Source organism: Canis aureus, chromosome 8 (genome assembly GCF_053574225.1).
Source record: "Canis aureus isolate CA01 chromosome 8, VMU_Caureus_v.1.0, whole genome shotgun sequence".
NCBI lineage: Eukaryota > Metazoa > Chordata > Mammalia > Carnivora > Canidae > Canis > Canis aureus.
The window spans coordinates 22554516-22578342 of NC_135618.1; the positions used below are offsets into that span (position 1 = coordinate 22554516).

At 38.8% G+C, this 23827-nt stretch overlaps 1 protein-coding gene and 1 pseudogene across 2 annotated transcripts in view; one reads left to right on the forward strand and one right to left on the reverse strand.

Moving 5' to 3' along the window:
* Positions 1–977: 977 nt before the first annotated feature.
* LOC144319147 (UPF0729 protein C18orf32 homolog pseudogene) lies at positions 978–3283 on the forward strand (annotated as a pseudogene).
* Positions 3284–12266: 8983 nt separating this feature from the next.
* The window catches only part of ARHGAP29 (Rho GTPase activating protein 29), a 65996-nt gene continuing 54435 nt past the window's right edge, over positions 12267–23827 (reverse strand). For both annotated transcript variants that reach the window (XM_077905494.1, XM_077905495.1), the window contains 4 exons: positions 18953–19185; positions 17176–17506; positions 16970–17078; positions 12267–14692 (listed from right to left, as the gene is read on the reverse strand). In XM_077905494.1, the coding sequence (XP_077761620.1) occupies positions 13803–14692; positions 16970–17078; positions 17176–17506; positions 18953–19185 (1563 nt within the window). In that variant the 3' untranslated portion in view covers positions 12267–13802. The remainder of the gene's footprint in view (positions 14693–16969; positions 17079–17175; positions 17507–18952; positions 19186–23827) is intronic.

The window sequence follows — 23827 nt, forward strand, 5'->3', positions numbered from 1 at the left end:
AACATATAGGGTTCTACTTTCAAATATATATTAGAATTTAGCTCTACTACTGTACTACTGTATAAAACTGCGGTTGACAGTGGAGACATTTCCATCCTATCTATGAATTTCTGCAACTAAAAAAAAATTATCATACAGAGAAGAAGAGTGAATAACATGGTACATTTTAAAGAAATAGAAAAATATATATGTGTGGGCATAATGAGCTAGATAGACCACGGCCAAAAACATTTAGGGGAGAAAAAAACCCTATAAATTTCAGAAGTCTAGTTTGACCCATTTTGAGCAGTTAGACCAATGTACTTAACTATGGAACCAGAAGGTCTTAAGAATTTTCACTTTACACAACACATATGTGAGTTGGCGTTGATTCATGGCACAATTTCCAGTCTGTTATTTTCGTGCTGTGCCAGTACATATTAGATAAATTAGTATTACTGGCCATTCTAATACTTGTAACAATTGATTAATAGACTGTCAACCCATATTTGTCCACACCATTGGGCTGTAGTTAAGTAATTATGATGCCTTTTGTATACATTTAACAAACTGGCTATTGTTCAAATTATCTGCTTTTTGGAAAAATACAAGTCATACTATTTTAGTTTCAAGATAAACATTTGCTTCTATTCTCAAACTTTGTATACAGGAAAATTCCTCTATCATTCCTGGGGGGCAGGGAAATGGTATTTAATTAGATTTCGCTTTTCCAAATGTAAAAATAGAACTCCCTGAGGGCCAGCCGGCTTCTGATGGTATTAGGTTGTAAGCTCCACAAGGACAGGAAGTATTTTTTAACTTCTGTTTTGTCTGTATTATCTGGCATAGAGGATGGCACATGGTAAATTGTTGAATTGAGTTACAAAGAAGTGTATACAATGGAACCTAAAGCTGTCTAAAATAGACAAAAACCACCTTCCCTCCAGAAGTGTGGACATTTCTACCTGGGTGTGGTTCAAGAACTCAAGCATGGGAGGATGGTGTACATTTCTTGCTTTGTCATTCCAATTCTGCTCTTGATCTAAGAAATATTCCTGGAGTGGTACTTGCGGCCTCTGATCTCCCCCTTTGTTAGTCGTATGTGGCCTAGAAAAGCTCTTCGAAAATCCCATGATAAAAACAAAGGTAAAGTAGACTATGGGGGTGCAGATATAAATGGATGACCGACAAAAGGACCAACAGAAAATCTCTGGTAAGAGACTCAAGCGAGGGGCACCTGGGTGGCTCAGTGGTTGAGCGTCTGCCTTTGGCTCAGGGCATGATTCCAGGGTCCTGGGATCAAGTCCTGCATCAGGGTCCCCACAGGGAGCCTGATTCTCCCTCTGCCTGTGTCTCTGCCTCTCTCTGTGTCTCTCATAAATAAATAAAATCTTAAAAAAAAAAAAAAACTCAAGTGATTGTTCAAAAGGGTCTCACTGTTCTAAAAATGGACCTGATAACATGAAGCACCTTGGTTGTAATGGTCTCTGACCTTTTTTCTGAGACCAGAGTTTAGGGTAGATAGCTATGTACCTGGTACTAATCAGGAAGTACATGATATTTATATCTAAAATGTGTTTAGTTATATTTAATGATCTCATTCCTGAGTTCCTTTTTCGTTAAAGTAGCTTTCATTTCTATTATTGCAGTTATGAATTTAAAAAAAAGGTTTATGCCGGTAGACGCTGCTATTAAATCAGTACCCCCAAATCCTTGGGCCTCTAGCTTTTGTTCAGACTCTGAATTTGGGCAGAGTACAATGTTACTGTGAAGCAGTGCAGTGAAACTGCAGTGAAAGGAAAGTGGGTTTTGGGGAGATGATAAGCCTTGAGACATAAAGATTTAATTACTGTCCAATACAATGTAGAAGCTTACTTATGAGAGTAGTAATTACTGTTTATTGCTCTGAGGAAAATAAAAAGACAAGGGCAAGAGGAAACTCCTTTGAAAAGTGGAATACCTTTTACAGAGATACCTGATGTACATTATAAAATTCTAAAAATAAAGTAAAATATACAAAAATCTATGAAGACAGCAACAGCAACATCACATTCACGTTACCAGGAAGATGGGAGAACGGGAACCGGGAATAAAGATCGCTGGCAGGGAGCTGAGCGCACAGGACACAAGCTCTGTCAGCAAAGGACGCTGGGTGGGCATCAGAGAGGCCAGACTAGGGAATGAGGTTTATTGGTTCCCTGCTGGTAGTACAAGCAGGGCCAAACCTATCTAGGTGGAAGATTCCACTTACCTCAAGGCCTTAATGAGCTGAGGCTGAGACTTAGAAAAGGTTTTCACAGATGATTTATTTTTTAAAAAACATTTTACTTATTCATTCATGAGAGACACACAGAGAGAGGCAGAGACACAGACAGAGGGAAAAGCACACTCCCTGTGGGAAACCTGATGTGGGACCCCGGGATCATGACCTGAGCCAAAGGCAGATGATCAACCACTGAGCTCCCAGGCATCCCTTTACAGATGATTTAAAATGACATCTTCTGGGATCCCTGGGTGGCTGAGCGGTTTAGCGCCTGCCTTTGGCCCAGGGCGTGATCCTGGAGACCCCGGATTGAGTCTGACACCGGGCTCCCCGCATGGAGCCTGCTTCTCCCTCTGCCAGGGTCTCTGCCTCTCTCTGTGTGTGCGTCTCTCATGACATAAATAAAATCTCTAAAAAAAGTAATAAAATGACATCTTTCCTCAGAAAAGATTCCTCTTCAAAATATGCTGAAGAGGCAGGTGGTCATCTAGTTTTTGCTTTGGACGTGTTCTCAGTGACTGAGAAATCATGGGGTCCCATGTTCCATTTAGAACTATTCTGACTGTAAAATGGCTTCCTTGTATTTCTGAGCAGCAACCTGGCTGCCTAGGAATCCCAGCCTTTGGTCACACTTCTCCCTGAAGGAGCAGATGAGCACGGTCACTTTGATCCCTCCCCAGTCCAGTATGTGAGGATGGCTGTCAGGTCTCCAAGTTTCCTCGTTCCCAGGCCAGGCCTCCCCAGATCTTCTAGTGCATCCCAAGTGTTCCACCCCCACTGCCAACAGGTGTTATGTCTGAAATGTTTTAAAACTATACATTTAATTATTACATACCATACTTCTGGTATTATCTGGGCAGTGATGACTTCGATGGCTAACATTGGGGAAACCCTGAACAGCTCTGTGCACATTATTTAGCCTTTTCAGATAATAGCTTAACCCTAAAAAAGATTATAGGCTTTAAAAAATTCCCTTTGAAATTAAATTTAGCTTAAACAAAGGGAAGTAGTGAGGAAAGAAAGGACTTATTCAACGAGTAACCAAAAGAATTAGCAACTAACACAACCCACACAACTCCTCAGGCTAGATTTTTGTCTCTATCACATGAAGTCTTTGCAGAATCCTAAATAATTTAGGGTTTTACTCTAGAATGGGTCCGAATTTCTGGTGATAGCTAGAGCCATTTTGTTTTTTACGAAGCTAATTATAAATATTCAGTTAAATATTTAGGCCCACGATTCCAGAGATAAAATCCAGAAGAATTTCCCAACCTTGTCCCCACTCACCCCCACTCAGCTTCAGTCTCAGCCCACGTTGATAATCTATCAATTGTGATAGTTAATTTAAAAAAAGACCTCAAACAGCACTAGGTTTACAATAGAACTCAAAGCAGTTGCTGACAATCAGCCTATAAACCCAGTGCTGCATATTAAGATTTTTCTAAGTTTAAATTCAAGGGATGGATGGATTGATTCATGAGAAAAAGAGAACGGGGTCGGGGGAAGCAGAGGGAAAATCCTAAGCAGGCTACAGCCCAGTGCGGAGCCCCACATGGGGCTCGATCTCACAACTCTGATATTATGACCCGAGCTGAAATTAAGAGTCGGACCCTCAACCAACCGAGTCACCCATGCATCCCTCAAATTTTTTCCAATTTGCATCTGTTGAGATAACTATATTTTTATCCTTTTATAAAAATTAACATGGCAAATTACATTGATTTCTCAAATGTCAAACCATATTTGCATAAATGGAGAATTAACCTCACTTTGTAGTGATGCATTATCTTTTGTATATATTGAAAATCCCCTTCCTATATATTGTGATGTTCTTGTCAGGTTTTTGGTATCAAGGTTAGGGTGGACTTAGTTTAGCAGTATTTTATTTTTTAATTTACTGGAAGCATTTGTATAAAATTGAGGTAATTTCTTCCTTAACTGTTTGAAAGAATTTACTGAAAAGTTCTATATTTTCTTTGTGGAAGGGCTTTTAGCAATTGATTCAATTTCTACTCACAGAAGAAACTCTTCAGATTTTCCATTTATTTTGTCAGTTTAATTTTTTGAGGAATTTGTCCTTATTCAAATTTTCGAATTGATGTTAAGTGTTTATCATCACATCTTTTCACTATTTGTAGAGTCTCCAATGATACTATATTTTTCATTCCTGGTGTTACTTTTTTTATTGCTGTCTTACTGGGGGTAAGTCAATTTTCTTAAACTTTTCAGAGAACCAGCATTTAGCTTTATTGTTTTTCTTTAGCTTCATTTTCTATTTCACTGATTTCTAAACTTCATTGTTTCCTTCTTCCTACATTGTTTTACTCTTCTTGCTTCTCGAAATGAAGTGTAAATGATTTCAACCTTTCAACTCCTATAGTAAATGTAGTCAGGGCTGTACATTTCTCTTTGAGCATTGCGTCAGCCCATTTCTAATATGGCACATCTTCAATATATCAGTCACCTTAAAATGTTTTCCAATGCCTATTTCTTCTTCAACCATGGATTGTTTAGAAGTGTGCTCTGTTTAATTTGAAGGCATTTGAGGATTTTTCTAGTGATCTGTTACTGATTTCTAGCATGATTTCTCTGAAGTCAGTGCATATTTTGAATTATTTCCATCCTCTGAACTGTTTTGGGGCCTTCTTTATGGTCTGCTTATTGTCAGTTTTGGTAAATTTTAAATACGGGCTCACGTGAAATATGAATTGTCATTGTTGATGGTATTCATATCAGCTAGGTCAAATTTGTTAACTGTTTGCCACAGATCCATATTTTTACTACTTTCGTCTGTTCAGAGGTATGTTAAAGCAACCCTCAAGGACTGGTGATTGTCCTTTTCCCTTTTGTCTAGTTTTACCTCATACATTTGAGACAATGTTATCATAATTGTGAAATCTTCTTTGTAAAGTGACTTGCCATCTCAGAATACCCTTCATCTTCAGTAATGCTTCCTGACTTTGGTTGGTTTCACCTGACATTAGTCTAGCTATGCCAGTTTTTTCATTAGCAGTTGCCTGTTTTATCTTTTGCCATCCTTTTACTTTCTGTGCACCTGTCCTTCGGATGTGCCTCTTGTAGATCAGGTGTACATGGGCTTTGTTCGCTTTCCCAGTCGGACGTTAGCTTATTACTTGAAGTAGTTGACCCATTTTCATTTAATGTAGTCACTGACTTAGGTGATTTGGTATCTACCATCCTACTACTTGTTTTCTATTTGACCCATTGTTTCATTTACCTCTTTTAATTCTATCCTATCTTCTTTTGGATTACCCAACTATTTCATTTTGTTCTCCTTTTACTCTTTTTGATATTACAACACATATCTGGGTTACATTTAATACAAATTATTGTATTTACCCCCTCCTTGATAATACTAGAACTTTGTAATTCCGTATTTTTCACCTTTTCCACTATTGCTATCATGTATTCTAATGCTACGTGAATTTTTTCTTTTTAAGATTTTACTAGAGAGAGAGAGAGAGAGAGAGAGAGCACACAAATGGGGGCGGGGGGAGCAGAGGGAGAAGCAGACTCCCTGCCGAGAGGGAGCTCTTGGGATGTGACCTGAGCCAAAGCAGCCACTTAACCAACCAAGCCAGCCAGGTGCCCCTCTGCATAAATTTTAAACTTCACATTACTAGTATTGTTTTGTGACAATCAATATTCATTTATATTCACTTTTTGTAAAGGTCTTCATTCTTTCCATTTGTTTCTATTTGAGATCTCTTTCCTTCTAAAGACCTCTCTACAGAAGTTTGATTAATGCAGTCCTACTAGTAACTGATTCTTTTTTTGTCAAAACTACCTCCATTTTTTATTTATATTTATAGAGGATATTTTTACATAGAACTTTGGGTTGACTTCCCCCGCAACTGCCGGAACTTTAAAGAGGTCTTTAATGATGTCTCTAATGAGGAAATGTTTCCTTGCTTACATTGGTAACAGTGGCAAAATGAAAATAGTAGAATTGCTTAATGCAGTGATTTTAGGATTTGCAGCACCCAGAAACATCTCCTTCACTTTAAATTCAAGATCATAGAATTATGATCAGAGCTTGAAGACTTTACAGACCATCTAGCCCAACTTTCTCCCTTAATAATAACAATCCTTGTAGGAGGCTAGTTTCTGCTTTAAACACTTTCCCAGTTTGAGGAATTCACTGAATCACAAGATCATGCATTCCATTTATAAACAGTTTTAATCATAAATGGTTTCCTTAGAGAGTACTGAAACAAAATCTGCTTGTTTTACTCTCAGTCATGGGACCTCATTCTGCCTAACAGAGCAAGTAAAATGTTTTTAATTTCAACCCTTTGTTTTCACTTCTATCTGAAAAGAACTATTATATCCCTGGCTTCCAGGTGAAGCATCACTCTCTCTACCCTGCCAACTCCACCCTCAGCCTTCACCAACTCCACATCACAATGGGTCACTAATCCCTGTCAATTATGTGCCTAAAAATAAATCAGAATTAGGTCAGCGGCTTGATTTAGGGCCTATTTCTCACCTGGATTGCTGACTCTCCCTGATTACCAAGCTGGGAGATCTCGTGCAAACCATAGTTTATATATGCTTAAATTCCTCAATAGTTCTCCATTACAGCACCGTTTTCCAAGCTATTCTTTTGGAATTGAGTGTGTGCGTGTGTGGAGGGGTGGGGGGTGGGGGGTGTAGAATTGTTTATTCCATCAACTGCTCTATTATGCTCTCATTATCAGCAAAGTTTAAACTACAAAACTCACTGCAACCCAGAAAAACCTTAGCAATGTTAGATGCAATGGTTTTAATGAAATGAATAAAGTTTAATGCACACATACACTGACCTTAGAGTTGGAATATAACCCAGAACTTCAGTATCCTAGCAACTAGTAAGAAAAACTATAGCCTGAAAATATATTATTTATCATAGCCTCTGGCCTAAAAAATGAAAATAAAATAATTTAGAAATGACAGAACTTATAATAAAAATACCTGGGTTCAAGTCTTAGCACCCTTTCTTATTAGCTCTGTAACATATAGTAAGTCATTTAATCTCTTTGAAGTCTATTTGCTTATCTGAAAAAGGCAGTTAGGAATACTCACCTTGGCAATTTATTGCAGGAATACTTTATAGTAGTTAAAAAAAAAAGGAAAAATATGTTTGCAGCTACATTTACATGGATTAATCTTAAAAAGATGATGAATGTAAGAAGCAAGCCACAAAGGAATCAAGGATGCCACTTGTAAAAGGTTAAAGAGACAGTCAAAATTAAATAATACAGACAGCAAATTTTTTAAGAGCCAGGAAATGATGAATATACAATTCAAGAGAGCGGTGCCTGAGGGGCCATTCAGTAAAGCACGAGACTTCAGCCCAGGTCACGATCTTGGGGACCAGGGATTAAGCCCTCCCTTGGGCTCCTTGCTCAGCTAGGAGTCTGCTTGTCCCTCTGCCCCTTTCCCTGCTTGTGCTTGCTAATAAATAAATAAAATACTTGAAAAGAAAACCTTAAAAGAAAAAAAAAGAATTCAAGACAGAGATTACACCAGGGTGTGTGTGTGTTGGAGAAGGGGGAGAGGCAGTCATGTGATTAGAGAGGTGTGCTCTGGTGGCTCCTTAACATTCTGTGATGGGTTAGGGGTTAACGAGAGTTCATTTTATAGTCATACTTTAAATAATACACATATATTTAAACACTTCTCCATTTATGATCCTATTTATTTTAGATTTTATCAGAGAGAAAGCATGAACAGGGGGAGCAGGAGAGAGGGAGAAGCAGGCTCGATCCCAAGACCCTGAGATCGCGACCTGAGCCAAAGGTACTTTACCGACTGAGCCATCCCAGGGCCCCTATGATCCAATTTAAAACAAAAAATCATTTAAAACTGCCAGTGAATCTGAGTTAAACATGTATCTGCACTCGTAGGTAGAGGTTCACTGCTCTGTGCTGTACTGGATCACAGCGCAGTCTGATTTCACTGGCAACTCAATAGATGAACTCTTAGAACTTTGAAGAAAATAGCTGGATGCAGAGAAGTTTTTCATTCATTGGAAGTGGATCTCAAAAAAGCAAATTTCTGGTGTAAAGTGAAATGAGATACAGATCATTAATTTAGCAGGGAGCAATTACAATACTCCAGGCTCTGCGCCTCTAATGTAAATATCTTACCATACTTGACCCACGTCCTGAGTTTTATCCCAGGGCCACATTCACTTACTGGTCAGCACTCCCTAGACAATGAAAAGGCTCCCTGGTCTATTCACATTTGTAACTCAAAAACATGGACAAAACAATCTCGTCCACTCTGTTCTCTGAGAAGTATGTTAGGGTAATTAAACTGATTGTAAAGACATTAAAAAAACATGTAATATGGTTTAGTTATTACAGGAAGCTAATGTCTAAAAATTACTTGTATTAGAGCTGAGACAAAAAAGAGACATTAAAATAATTTACAAGTTTAATAAATATATTCATCTATGTTTAAACATTTCTGACAAATATGTATTACCATTCATTTGCAAACTTTTCCTAGTGAATTTAATAAACAAATATTTAATAGTTGCTCATTATCAAAAGATCATGAATGTCCCTTCCCTCCTTTCTGGTTGGGTTGGAGGATTCAGTCAGATGACCAGGGCCCAGGATCGAATGGTGGGGTCAGGACTGACATCACTAGGGTCAAAGTTCAGCTGGCCTGGTCCTTGTTGTGGTTGAGGCTAGGGTTTCAACTGGCATATTAGGGAGTAGTGTTGTCAGCGCAGTGCAGTGGTGGACTTATTTGACATATTTGGAGCTAGGTGGGCCAATGCAGCTGCTGGCATTATTAGGAAGTTGGAATATAGAGAGAGTAAGCAAATAATATATTTAGAGTTATGGGAGCCAGATTTCTCACTATGAGAGAAAGGAATTACAAATATGTAAAGGGAAATACTGAATTAAACCCTGAAGTATTAAATTATGATTGAAAGTATCAATATGAACCCAAAGTTTCCAACACATATGTATATACAGAAATACATATAGCTGTATGTATGTGTGTGTACACACATGTATTTTTTTAAAGATTTTATTTATTTATGCATGAGAGACATAGAGGCAGAGATACTGGCAGAGGGAGAAGCAGGGTCCTTGCAGGGAGCCCGACGCGGGACTTGATCCTGGGTCTCCGAAATCACACCCTGGGTCGAAGGCGGCGCCAAACCGCTGAGCCACCAGGTTGCCCACATATATATATATTTTAAAGATTTTATTTGAGAGAGGTAGGGATCAGAGAGCAAGCTTGAACAAGAGGGAGGGGCAGAGGGAGAAGCAGACTCCCCACAGAGCAGTGAGCCTGATGTGGGGGTTGATCCCAGGACCCTGGGATCATGACCTGAGCTAAAGACAGATGCTTAACCATCTGAGCCACCCAGGTGTCCCCAGACATGTATTTCTTTGATCTGCCCACCAATAAGGCTTTATTCAATGACTTATTCAAGTCAATCAATGACTTTTCAGTAGCAATGAGCACTTCTCATGTTGGTTTCCATATACTATTTTCCATTTAAAGGAGCTAAGGATCCTTGGGAAAAGTACAAGGTAAGTTTGGGATACCTTATGCCAAAAAATAAGGAAGAGCTCAAAATATCAAAAGGACATAGAAGCAAGCTTGAATAGAGACTCCCATAGACCAAATGTGGGAAAAGTTCAGTATCAAAATATATGACAGACATATTTTACAACTTACTGAATATAATAGGAATCCATTAGTCCACACTGACATAAATGAATCAACAAATGAATGAAGGGACTGCTCTTCTTCACAGAGTATCAACCAAAGCATTAGCAATGATGAACTCACCATTTGCAACCAGAATAGTGATAACTGATTCAGGTAACAGGTGTCAATGGACTCAAAGTTAAATGGTAACAATTTGATGAGAAATACAACATTTATATAGTCTCAAAGACTCTCCTCACAAAGTTTTTATTAATTTTAAAATAGTGAAAACTGATACTATCCTAACCAAGTGATCAATGTTAACATCACCAAGAATGGGACAATGTGACATTGTGTATCTCTAGGTATGATACAGTGAGAATAGGACATCATTCCTGACAAAAATATATATCCTGAATCTAATCACAAGGAACTCTAATCATTTTATTTAATCATTAGATAAACCCTGAGGGACATGCTACAAGTACCTGCCCTACAGTCTTAAAAAAATCAAGGTCATGAAAGAAAAGACTGAAAAAGTGTTCCAGATCAAAGAAGACAACTTTTGATCTTGCATAGCGATGCTGGAGCAGAGAAAAGTACTGGGGCAATCAGCAAATCTGAATGCTCTCTGTGGATTAGATGTCCCACGTCAATGCTAATCTCCTGATTTTTATCGTCACACTGTGACGACTGTGGTTATGTAGGAGTGGTTCTTTTAAGGAAATATCATTAAAGTATTTTTAGGGGTAACAGGGAATCATGTCTGCAATTTACTTTCAAATGGTTCAAAACTGGTTCAATATTGGATAAGACTACACTAAATTGAAAAAAAAAAAGGAAGGTAAATGAAGAGCTTTACAATATTGAGCCTTCCAATCCATACTTTTATAGAACATTCATTTTTTTCTAAAATCTCCTTAAATACTTCTTGATATAGTCTAAAATTGCCTAATATTGATAGTCTAATATTGAGATCTTTCTAAAAACTTTTATTTTTTTTTATCAGTTGATGATATATAGGAATACAACTTTTGCATATGAATGTGGCAACTTTCCTAAGCTCCAGATATTACTGAATTGTCTACATATATAATCACATCATCACATCAAAACAATTTCCTGCCTCTAGGAAAGAAAAACCCAGAGAATTATATTGACAATAACTTGCCATAAAAATATACATGGTTGCCATTTAAAGAGATTTTTATAGTTGTACAAATACTATAAGTAATAATACAAGGTTAGCTGGGCAAAATGTAACTATAGTATCATCTTTAAATTAAATCACCCAAGGAAGGGAGGTATGACTTCATTAGCTTCTGAAATCTCTGGACAAGTCCTTCACAGGGATCGTCTCTTCTTCATCTCTATATCAAAAGAAATGCATTGCCTGAAGTGCACTAAAAGTAATTCTAAATATTCATAGATTAAGTCCTCAGCATGTCAAACAAGCCTATCAAAGAAAGTCATGATCAACTCTTCACAAATGACTTCTTGCTAACTTGAACAAGATGCTTCCCACAAACCTTTCTGGCAGCTCTAGGAGTGCTCCCCACTACTGCCCTTTCCCTTAACTCATATTCTTTCCATGTGTCATAAAACAATTTCCTAGGAAGAATTGCCACCATGTTACTAAGTAGATAGAGCAGGGCACAGTGTATGCCATGGGTACTCCAGAAATAGCAACATCTGCTCAGGAGTTACTTGATCAATGCCCCCTGGGAACTAGAAAGCACCTACAGACTGATGGATTAAGCTGGATGGGATGCCAGAGAGCCTTAAAGACAGAAAGGACCAAGTGGAATTCTCATTTGTGAAGTTTAACAGTGAGGGGAAACAGAGAGCCAACTGATCATATGATAGATTCAACTCAGTTTTCTCAATACATTAAAAGAAAACTGAAGGAGTTTAAAAGTACATTTTCAAAGTTTCAGTATGGGATGATGACAAAGTTCTGGTCATGGTTGCAGAACAATTTGAGAGTGTACTTAATGCTACTGGACACCTAAGAATGGTTAAAATGGTAAATTTTATGTTACACATATTTTGCCACAATAAGATATTTAAAGGTGTATTTTCTATTGTTAATTACCTGATATTACCTAGTAATAACACAGGCATTAAGAATACTACTCATCAAAATCCAAAAGCCCTGTGTTTGAGACTTGACTCCAACTATTAAACCTGTGGAAGCAAACCACATCATAACTAAGCCTTGGTTTCCTTATCTGTAACACAGGAATAGTAAAATACTTACCTACGTATTACAGGCTGCTGTGAACTGAACTTGAAATGAAATCATTTATGTAGGAATTTAGCAGAGTTCATGGCACCAAGAGAGGGTTCAAGAAATGTTGGCTCTTATTTTCCTTTTAGGGTTTCATAGTAATACAATCCTTTTATATTCAGTACAATAAAGACTTAAAGCTCTAGCACAAAGGAGTTACTCTTTTCTCCCCAGTCCTAATGTCATATACAGCTATATAGCAACTTCCCACAAAATGCATTCCATGTTATAGTCAAGGGATGTATGAGCCCAAGTGTTACCACTAGCCAGTCTCAAAGTCTCATACTCTAAGAGGCAATAATCTCAGAGAAGCCACAAGAACTTGAAATAATTTAACAGGTTATTATATATATAATATATATTTTTATCAAGTATAACATGGTCATATAAAAGTATTTACTACAAATAGAATTCACACATAGAAAAAGAGGCTATTTTAATTTTTCTGTCCCTTTTATATCCTATTTTAGGCAAAATGATGGAACCCAGAAAATCACAGAACTGCACTAGTTCTAAAAACTGGGACTTTTATAAATGAAATATATCCATCCAATCATCTACATCTTCTCTCAAATTCCAAACAATGATGCTTATCGAACTATACCCTTAGAATCAACTTAAATAAATCTTTGCATGATTTGGATGAAACATACATTGTCAATGGTTAAAAATCCAGGTAGAAAAAGTACATAAAATTACTTAAAAGTGAAAACATTTCATACCAAAGGAGTGGTTTTAAAAAAAAAAAACCCAGATAATATGAAGAGGAAATGCACTTGAATCTTAAAACATTTTTGGATCATTATATAAAATACCCAAAGGTTCAGAACTGTTGAACAACAGTAGTTTATGTAGAACAAAGCCAAGCGGTGAAAAAAAATATTGAATGTGTCATAAAACCATCTAGAGCCAAATACGACATAAACTATGTAATTTAGAAAAGTTTAAGTGCACTTTCTTTGTACAAGTCTTAACGGACTACCACATAGAAAATCTGGCAATTAATTAAAATGAAATTAAATAGAGACTTGCAAGCCTTTTGGTCATTATGTAAGTATTAAAACTGCCAACTGAAAAATAAAAGGTTACATATATACCATAAAAATGGTGAAAGACGCACTGTAAAATTGTGTGAATAAAACAATCAATCATACCAGACAAAGATCTTTCAGGCACTTGCATTCAGAAATAGTCCTTTTATAAATAAGCAATGTAGTTTCACTTCAAAAAATAAAGCTGATTTTCCCCAACTGCACCTATTAGTTGAGAACTATATCATATATTAGGGATGCATTTAAATGGACCACGTTATGGGAAAAATCAACTAAACTTTAAAAAACATGAGTCCACCTATTTATTCACAACTTTAAAAATACAGGGAATTCCAGTGAGGCACAGATGGGGCCCTAGCAAAACACTCTACCATTCAATATAACCAACACAGTAGAACATGATACGACGACAAAAAGCAAAACCCATGATGTGGCAATACTATACAGAAGGGGCCCTGTCAGAAGTTTCTTTCACGAAACAAACACAACACCATGAAACAAAGCAACAACGAAGAAAAGCTGGATTCTGACAACCCTACACAAACTGTGGGATTTCATCTTCAAGGTCTTCAAACTGTTGCATTCGTTTTAGCCTTGGTCTCTGACACGCCGGAGGCACGTCGGGCAAGTCCCGCTGCTCAGCGTGCTCTTTCGGCTTCCCGGTGGGCTGCGTGGAGGCAGCGGGCGCAGTTTCAGAGTCAGAACCTGTTTTTAGCAGGTGTCCCTGGGGGGCGGGGGCTGGGCCAGGGGGTGGTGCTGGGGAGGGCGCTGTGGGCTTCTCCTCATCCCCTCGCACACCACCTGCGGGAGCACGCGGTTTGTAAAATGTTGTCCAGTGCTGGGGCTGCAGTGTTCTAGGTGCTCTGACAGGAGCGGGAGGGCAGGAGTCAGAGGACCGTCTCTCGGACACCTGTCTCGCTGCCCTGGCTGGTTCTGAGTATGGCTTACTGGGCTGCGGGACACTGGCTGGGTGGTCCCCACCAATCCTGATGCTCGTGGTTCCTCCTCTTTCCTGGAGTGCGTTGGACCCAGTTACTACGGTCTTTGCACTGAGGCCGTTTTGTTCAAACTGTTTCTCCCGCGGTTTTTGTAGAGTTTGCTGGTCAAAGCCATCCAATTTAGAATAGACAATAGTAGGAGTATCTTTCCTGTTAACTCCTTCAAAGGCAAGATTCCTGCAAAACTTGTCTGAATTTACATTTCCCATATTTCTGACATTTCTCTCATTTGGAGGGCTTGCGAGAAGTAGTAGTCTATCTACAGGCAAACTTGCAGGCCTAACCTTGGTCCTTGGAACGTGCCTCTCAACACTGTTTGTTTCCCTATCTGATTTCAGAGTAAGTAGCTTAGAAGTTTTATAGACATCTTCCATCTTTTGTGATACTGATTCAGGTTCTTGGTCTGCAAGCAAACCCACTTTGTTGTCTAAAAAAGGAAAAGATTTATTTAAAAATCCAACTTCATAGCATGTGGCTAACAAGAGTCTTATATATTCTTCCAAGTTATTCTCAGTAATCTATGCAGAGAAGTTAAATGCTCATAAAGTACTAAAGGTGCACTTGAAATAAAAATGTTAGAATTTTATATTTATTTAAATCAATATAATAAACAGCTACAAAATCCACTGCAGGTTGGTAAGAAAATATTTGCTGAAATAACTTTTCCAAAAAAAATGTGCTGCGTGTAAACAAGTATTTGTGAGGTGAAAGGAGTGTCACAATTTCAGTAGGTATTGGTAAATCAACCTCAGAAAAGCTACACCAATTTACACACCAACCAAATGCAGGTATGCCCTCAGTCCCAAGGCTCTTGCCAACTCAGTCCACCTGCTATTTTCAGTTACGTTCAACCCACAGTGAGAACATATCCTATTAAATGCCTTAGATGCCTTCTTATCTGATCAACTAATAAACATGCTGTAACATTCATCCTGTCCAATCCAGGATGAATGGTTCTGTTTTCAGTAAAGAACACCATTCTCCCCACGGATTGTCGACTCCCAGGTTTCCTTTCTTCTCTTTCCTCTCAAGCCTGGACCCATGGTCCAGGCTTTCTGAAGCTAGAACCCTGAGCTCCTTCAAACCTTGTCCCTTCGTGCAGTGTCTCCCCTAAAAAAATCTCGTTCCTGGAAAATGCTAGCCCTCTGCTCAGGCTCCCCTCTCCTGCTGGAAAAAATCCAACATGTGTGTGCCTCGGCCCCATCCTGGTTTGGAACTTGAGCTGCCCTGAGCACAGCATGCAGTCCTTCTCCCTGTTGCCGGGTCCCTGTCCCAAAGCTTTGGGCAGAGGTCTGCAGACAGGAGGCCATCAGAACCACCTGTCAGTCTTCATTTCCTCTGACCTTCTTCCTCACCTGACCCCATGGGCCTCTCTCCCCTGGGCTTCCAGGGCGATGCCCTCTGGGTTAGCTTTCCCAAGGGGGGGGTCCTTCCCCGCACGTGTGGACCACTCTATGGAACTGACTGGTTGTGGTCGGGCGACAGCCCCCAACCAAAGCACATCCCTAAGGTTCCAAGGGTCACACTCCTAGTGGAATGGGTAAGAGTGCAGAGTCGGAAGCCTGATCGCTGGGTGTAGCTCAGTTCTACCACTTTTGCACTGGGTGAGGCAATGTCACTGTGCATCTGTCAAAAAACATCCCAGCTGTTTCTGGATGATGTGTGGCCTAAATGGTCTAACCATGGAAAGTGCTCACAGTTATCTGGTATATAACAGGCTCTCAAAAAAATGACACTTATTATAATTACTCTTCCCAATTGGGAGCCTTACCTAGATCATGAGATAGTGAAATGAGCACAACTATAACTTCAAATACTGACTGAACAATGTCAACAATGGCGTTTGACATTATTTAACTGCTGTCAAGAGTATTCAGCTATGAGTCGAATGGGGCTGATACTACTGACTTTATAGCACAGAACTCTTATGAAGATCAAATCAGATAAATGAAAACAAACAAACAAACAAACACAGTGCTTAGCAATGAGCAAGTAGATGGTTACATGAATGCTAGCTCCCTTACTTTTTAGATCCTGTCAGGTTATGACCACTGATACAGGACTACACATCAATCTTAATATATATCATGACATTTTTAAAAATTGGAATTTAGCTCTAATGATATGTAGCATTAGTAACAAATGGAAACCTTTTTGCCAACATGACAGCTACTAATCCTTTCAACTAAAATTATCATACAGTGAATAAAATGCAGTCAAGAAGCTAAAACAGACGTATTTGTGCTTAATGTGTGAAAGGTGACAGGTAAAAAGCATCTGAAAAAAAGTGTTAGGAGTTATAGGAGTCTAAATTTTTTTAATTTTAGGAGCCTAGTTGACTTGTTATGAACAGTTAGGTCAATACAATGATTCATAGTAACAGATTGTATGATAATTCATACTGCTGAAAACATTTTTGCCTTGACTTTAATTGATGGCAAAAATGAAAAAGAGTTTTTTTCAGAAAGACAACAAAAATATCTATGAATTCCAAGGTGTCTTATTATAAGAAAAAGTATTGTAAAGAATGACATTCATAAATGTAAGGCACAGTAAACAGCAATTTTTTAATGGCCAGTAAAGATTCATTTTCTAAAGAAGCTTCTCTCTCTGGTTTCTCTCAACTTCACTCATTTTAACTTTTAGGTAAGGTTTACCGGCACAGTTTTAAGTCAGCAAACATGTATTTTACATGGCCACTTACCAATGAGACATGTATCACATTTTTCTAATATATTTTGCTTTCGTTCCGATTCCTCAAATGATGTAGCTGGCTCAAAAATTTTGGTTTCACTATCTACAGTATGCATATCCTGTTGATAGAGGAGAATTTTTAAGTTTGAAGAAGTAAAACACCTCAATTTGAAGATTTTTAGCTCACTAACAAACATTACAAAGGTCAAAACTCACTTCTTTTGCAGAGAAAAATAGTGACTTTGTAGGATGTTCTGGGTCTCTTTCTTCTGGTGATAATAGGGGCTTTGGAAGACACCCTTGATCAACGTGAGGTGCCACACCACCTGTACTACACACGACTACATCTTGTGGCTGCAGGGACCCATCGAAGATCTTCTGTGAGTAAGTGATGAGGAACTCTACCAACCGTGCTTGGTTTGAGTATTCAGCAAGAGAGGAGATGGTGACAGGAGCTGTTGTGGGCCTCGGCCTAATGAGACTTGGTCCAAATATCACCCCCAAGTTTTTGGAGTTCATTTTGTTTTCTTCTGCGTGATCTACAACTCTGGAAAGTAGAAAACATAAAGCCATATGAGATTTGCCTATTAGATTTCCTTGGTGGTAGTTTACTACGGGTTGGGAAGGGTGGAGGAAAAATGGGTTGTAGAAGTCTAGAGAAAGGATATATTTGTTTGATTAGATACTGACCACATAATGAATTGGGTTTCACAGTATTAGGATACAATTTAAGTAAATAGAAGGAACTACTAAAGTTTTATCAGCAGAAAAACAAAAGCAAAAAACAAGGAGCTGCTCCTATCTTAGTACATATAGCACATCCTTCCAGGTACTTATGCTGGAAACGGAAACATCATTGTCGATTTCTCTCTCATTGCCACAGCTAGTCTTCAAGTCAAGCTGATTCTGCCTCCTAAAGATCTTTCTGCTGGATTGCCACTCCCAATGCTCTGGCCTTATTTCAAGCTCTCCGCCCCTTTTATTTCTATGACTACCTAAGAAGTTCTGAATTGCAGTAAAGGAGCCCCTCCAACCCATTCTCCATATTGCTGCCAGAAAGATGTAACAAGCAAATCTAAACATGTTAAATTCCTGGCTCAAAATTCTTTAGTGGGTACAGAAGGAAGACAGTCAACTCCTCTGGCAGGTATGTATGACCTTCCTTATCAAACTTCTGCTGAGCTCACTTCAAGCTACTGCTTGCTATGTCCTAGCCTAACCAAACTACCTATACTTCCCCAAAGCAAAATTATCTCATGTCTCTGTGTCTGTTACCCTCTACCTGGAATGCTCTTTTGGACATTGTCACTAAGCCACCAGCTAGTTCTTCAAATCTGGCTCAGGCTACCTTCCCTGATTCATGATCTCTCCAACCCCTCATCTTCCTCTGCATGTCAGGCTGGCTCTGGTAGAAGAGGAATGATGCTGCACTGCACTTGTCTGCAGGTCCACCCTCAAGCTGACAAGCACCATGGGTGACCGAAACCTTACATTTGCATCCTTATTTCCCCAGCCAGAGCATGGCACAGAAGAGGCATCTGAGGGGAAGATGTTAGCTGCGAGAATATAATATTCAAGGTCTCTTTTTCCCTAACACATATTAGAAATACAACATTCATTTTAAAATATGACAATATCAATGTACTTAATACTACTGAACTATACACTTAAAAGTGGTTAAATGGGAGTGTCTGGGAGGTGCAGTTGGTTAAGTATCCAACTCTTGGTTTTGGCTCTGTCATGATCTCAGGGTTGTGGGACTAAACTCCGTATCGGGCCCCACGCTCAGCACGGAGTCTGCTTGGGAATTCTCTCTCCCTCTGCTCCTCCCCCCACCCACTCTTTAAATAAATCTTTAAAAAATAATTTTAAAAAATGGGTAAGATGATAAATTTATATTATATGTATTTTATCACAATTTAAAAAAATCAAAAAAGCAAAACAAAAAAACCAATTATCCACCCACTAATGAATGCTTATTTAAAATTCTTACCGCTTAAGATGAACTATGAGGTAATGAAGACTATTAAAATTTGATACTGGCAGTTGTCTTAGAAGGTCTTTGCTTTTTATAAGAATTCTGTTTATTTCTATACATGTACTCGGCCATTTTTTGTCCTCAGGGTTATCCTTTTTTGACTCCTGTTCTTCATTTACATGTTGGATCTCTTTTGCAAGGTCTATAAATTCCTTGTACAAGCGGAATAAAATGAATGGCTCTGGGAGCTAAAGAAATAAAATCACATTAGGAATATCAATCTGTCCATTTTTCCCCTGTTAATAATTTAATGAATAGCTGATGGATTTACCATGTCCCTTCAGATTAACAAGACTTAAGGTCAATCCACATTTAGAAATGTACACATATTTGTTACTGATGTGATCTATAAAGTGAATCTGACATCATCACCAAATTATATCTATATTAAAAATGAGAAAAAAATGAGGTAAATGATAATAAAATGTTTTAAAATTTAAGACTGCATGATGGGATTTTAAAACCCTGCCATATATCCTATACCAATTACATTCATGACTGCCACAAAGTTAGTATGATCTTCAACTGTTTTATTAAAACAAGCCCAGTAATATTAACCAGAAAAGGCTTCTATTCTGAATTTTACTGGTATGGGGTAGGCAGAGAACAAAATACTATAGGGTCCCTTTGTTTTACTTTGGCTAGAGTAAAGATTAGCATAAGACAATATAACTTATAAGAGAGACACTGTCAACACTTATCTAATTTTTATTTATTTATATATATATATATATATATATATATATATATATTATGATAGAGAGAGAGAGAGAGAGAGAGAGAGAGAGAGGCAGAGACACAGGCAGAGGGAGAAGCAGGCTCCATGCACCAGGAGCCCGATGTGGGATTCGATCCCGGGTCTCCAGGATCACGCCCTGGGCCAAAGGCAGGCGCTAAACCGCTGTGCCACCCAGGGATCCCTTTATCTAATTTTTAAATACAACTCGAATTGCCGTAAGTATGTTAAAGAAAAAGTTCCTCTCTTACCAAGGGCAATGCCACCTTGATCTCTCTACTGCCTTCAGTGATTTCAATGTTTCCACTTTGAATGGAAACAGCGGAACCCTGGCTAGCTGGTGTCCTGTATTATCTATGGTGAGGTAGGCACCCACTTCTCCAGTTTCAGAGAAGGGAAACCTTGAGATTAATTTCTGCCTCTACTAACTCTGGGATCTGAAGGAGTTCACTCAACCTCTTGAGGCTTCAGATTTCCCATATATGAGTAAAATGAAGGCCACTCTCTAGTACTATAAGAACTGAGCATGGCTCCCCACACTAAAGTGTTTGTCTCCTAGTATTTTTTTTTTTTTTACAGATTTTATTTATTTATTCATGGGAGACAGAGAGAGAGAGAGAGAGAGAGAGAGAGAGAGAGAGAGAGAGATTGAGAGGCAGAGACACAGGCAGAGGAAGAAGCAGGCTCCATCCCAGGAGCCCGACATGGGACTCGATCCCGGGTCTCCAGGATCACACCCTGGTGTGGCGTTAAACTGCTGGCGTTAAACTGCTGAGCCACCCAGGCTGCCCTGTCTCCTAGTTTTCTTGAGATGGAATAGTATTGGACCCCATTTATTTCCTCTCCCTGACTGCCTAGAAGAGACAAAGAATGATTCACTGTGAGATTAACATTCAGAGGTACTTTGTCTCCATTTCTCAGCTGAGAATTCTGCAAAATGTGAAAATCCTGTAAAGAAACAAGTTTCCTGGGCTAACATGGAGGATCCAACATTTGTACCTAGTTTCCTTCCCTTTGGCAACCACACTGAAACATAGTTAAGCCTACCAGACTAGGAGAGTAGGAATGGTGATAAAAGCAACATTTTACTGCTGAAGAGCAGATAAATAAGTAACAATTTAGTAGTCCAGAGAAAGCTGAAATTCCAAGATGAGAACCAACACAATCTATAGGAGACCCAGGGACTGTCAGCACTAGGTACTCTGATCCTGGAGGACTGTGGGCTATTTAAGAAGTATTAGATCTCCAGACCCCATCTCCATTCCATGCTTCTGAGCAACTTCTTCCCTAGAAGTGTGGGGATTTCTTCTCTGCACCATGTAAGAGAGAGGGCCTCTGGATGGGCAATGTCAAGCACAAACAGGTGGGCAACTACTTAAAAAATAGGGATTTAGTCACTGTATGCATGCTTAGTCACAGATCCTGGAGCCTTCTTACCCAATGTGGCTCACAGAGTTCTGGCATCACACCTATAGGCAGGGAAAGATCATTCTCTGGGTATCTGCCAAGCCTCAGAGCAGAGACCTAGAGATACAGACAGCAGGTGTTTCCCAAATAGCCCTCTGAGATCACACTAAAGCTCAAAATCTTTAAAACCTTCATGTATTCAAAAGCTTCCAAAGAGATTTCAATTCCCAACTCTTTCATTTTATGCAGACAACCATGAAACACTGAAATAAAAATAAATGGAAACAAAACCAATTGAAAGTCTAGAGCTGTGCTGACAATATGGTAAGTCACTGGTCACATATGGCTACTGAGCACTTGAAATGTGGCCATTTCAAACTGACATGTGCTCTACATGAAAAATACACACCAGATTTCAAAACCTCCTTTCAAACAAAACCAAAACACAAAAACAAAAATATCCCACTAATAATTTAAAAATATTGACTAGATATTCAGATGATATTTCAGTATGTTAAATATTAACGTCACCTGTTTCTTTTTATGTGGCTCCTAGAGAATTTAACATTATATATATAGGGCTCACATATTCCTATTGAAAAGTGTAAGAAGCTAAAAGGATTCTTTGCTTAGAAAAAAGTGATGAATATCTCAGATATATAGGATATTACATTCATTAAAAAAGGATGCTGTAATAGGAACAGAGAACCAAATTCTTGGAAATTGAAATATCTCAGAAATGGAAATAGATTATGGTACATGTAGAAGATAAAACTAAGGAAATCTCAGGGCGCCTGGGTGGCTCAGTCAGTTAAGTGTCTGACTCTTGGTTTCAGCTTGGGTCATGATCTTGCAGATGTGGGGTTTGAATCCCATGTTGGGTCCCATGCTGGGCATGGAGCCTACTTACAAAAACAAAATAAAACAATACCAACTGAGGAAATCTCTTAGAAAACCAAGAAAACAAAACAAAATGAGTAATAGACAAAAGATGAGGGAACTAGAGAACCAGTACAAGCTCCCCGGTACACACATTTCCAGAAAGAAAATACAGAGAAAGTAGAGAGGAGGAAATGAGCAACAAAATAAAAGCTCTAAGAACAGAAGGCCAAGGAGGACAGTGCTTGTGGAGTACCTGAAATGACAGATGAGAATACACCCACATCAACACATACACTGTGAAATTTTAAAACAATGGGGTTCTTGAGAAAAAAAAAAGATTCTTTAAGCTTTCAGAGAGCAAACAATAGGCCTCATCACACAAAGAGTCAGAAATGGGAAAGAATTCACACTTCAAAGAGAATAGTAAAAAATGCCTTCAAAATTCTCAAGAAAAATAATTTCCAGCCTACAATACCATAACCTTCCACAGTAGCCACACTCTTCCATCCCATTGAAGAGAGTAGAATAAAGACATTTACAGATAAATAAATTTACTCTTACTCCACCTTGTTCAAGGATGGTCACAACCAAAACAGGAACATAAACCACAGATGGGAAGACATGACACAGAAGACAGGTGTTTCCTCAGAAGAAAAAAGACAGTGGGGAAGGGAGAGCCCAGGATGACAGCTATTCACAATATTAAAAAGGATCCAGATGCTGAACAGAACTCCAGAGATGGACATGTTGAGGATCATTAATGCTCTGCTCTCTGTGACTGTCTCTTCATTTTAACCCAAGGACAGAATGCAGCTGGGCTTGACCCAGATATTTTCTGTATTTGGTTCAGCAGGGCAATGTTCTGACTGTTCCTGCAACCTACCCAGGAGCTGTTGCCTAAATCCACTAGGGCTGATTACTGCTTCACCCCACAGCAGTGGGTTTTTTTGGATCTACTCCTTTAAAGTCCCAAGTACAACAGTGCATACAGAAAGAGAAAATACAGAGCAGCCCACTCCTGATCATATTCCACTGAATTTCCAGTACCCAGCTTATACAAAAGCCCTGTAGGATGCCCCAAATTTCATGATCCCAGGATGCATTCATGATCTTACCCACTGACCTCCCACAATAGCTGTATTTGAATATCACTGAAGGTAAAACCGGACTATGACTCAGACACTGTTCAATTTACTGAATCCTTCACTAATGGTGTGAATAATGGCCTTTTCATACATAGCTAGATTGATGCTTTCCTCTCACCTAAAACTTAACGATACATTGTTTAGGAACATACAACAGGTATTAAAACTATTAAGAAAAGAGAAGGAGGTATTAACATGGTTAGAAAAGATCACCGGGGGCAGCCCGGGTGGCTCAGCAGTTTAGTGCTGCCTTTGGCCCAGGGCGTGATCCTGGAGATCTGGGATCGAGTCCCATGTTGGGCTCCCTGCATGGAGCCTGCTTCTCCCTCTGCCTGTGTCTCTGCCTCTGTGTGTGTGTGTGTGTCTCTCATGAATAAATAAAATCTTAAAAAAAAAAAAGATCACTGGGGTGGAGTTGAGAGCTCTAATTGGAGAAGGGCACATGGGAGCCTACAATAAAGTAATGGAATGTTCTACTTCCTTAAGCTATGTGTGGGAAATGAGTGTTTTTATTATTATTGCTATTTAAACTGTACATGTATTTCATATACTCTTTGATCTGCAACAACAATTAGAGATATATGATGTGGTCTATGTCAATGAAAATATATCTGTAGCAAATGTTATCAGCAAAATACAGATCGTATTTTTTGCTCTTTT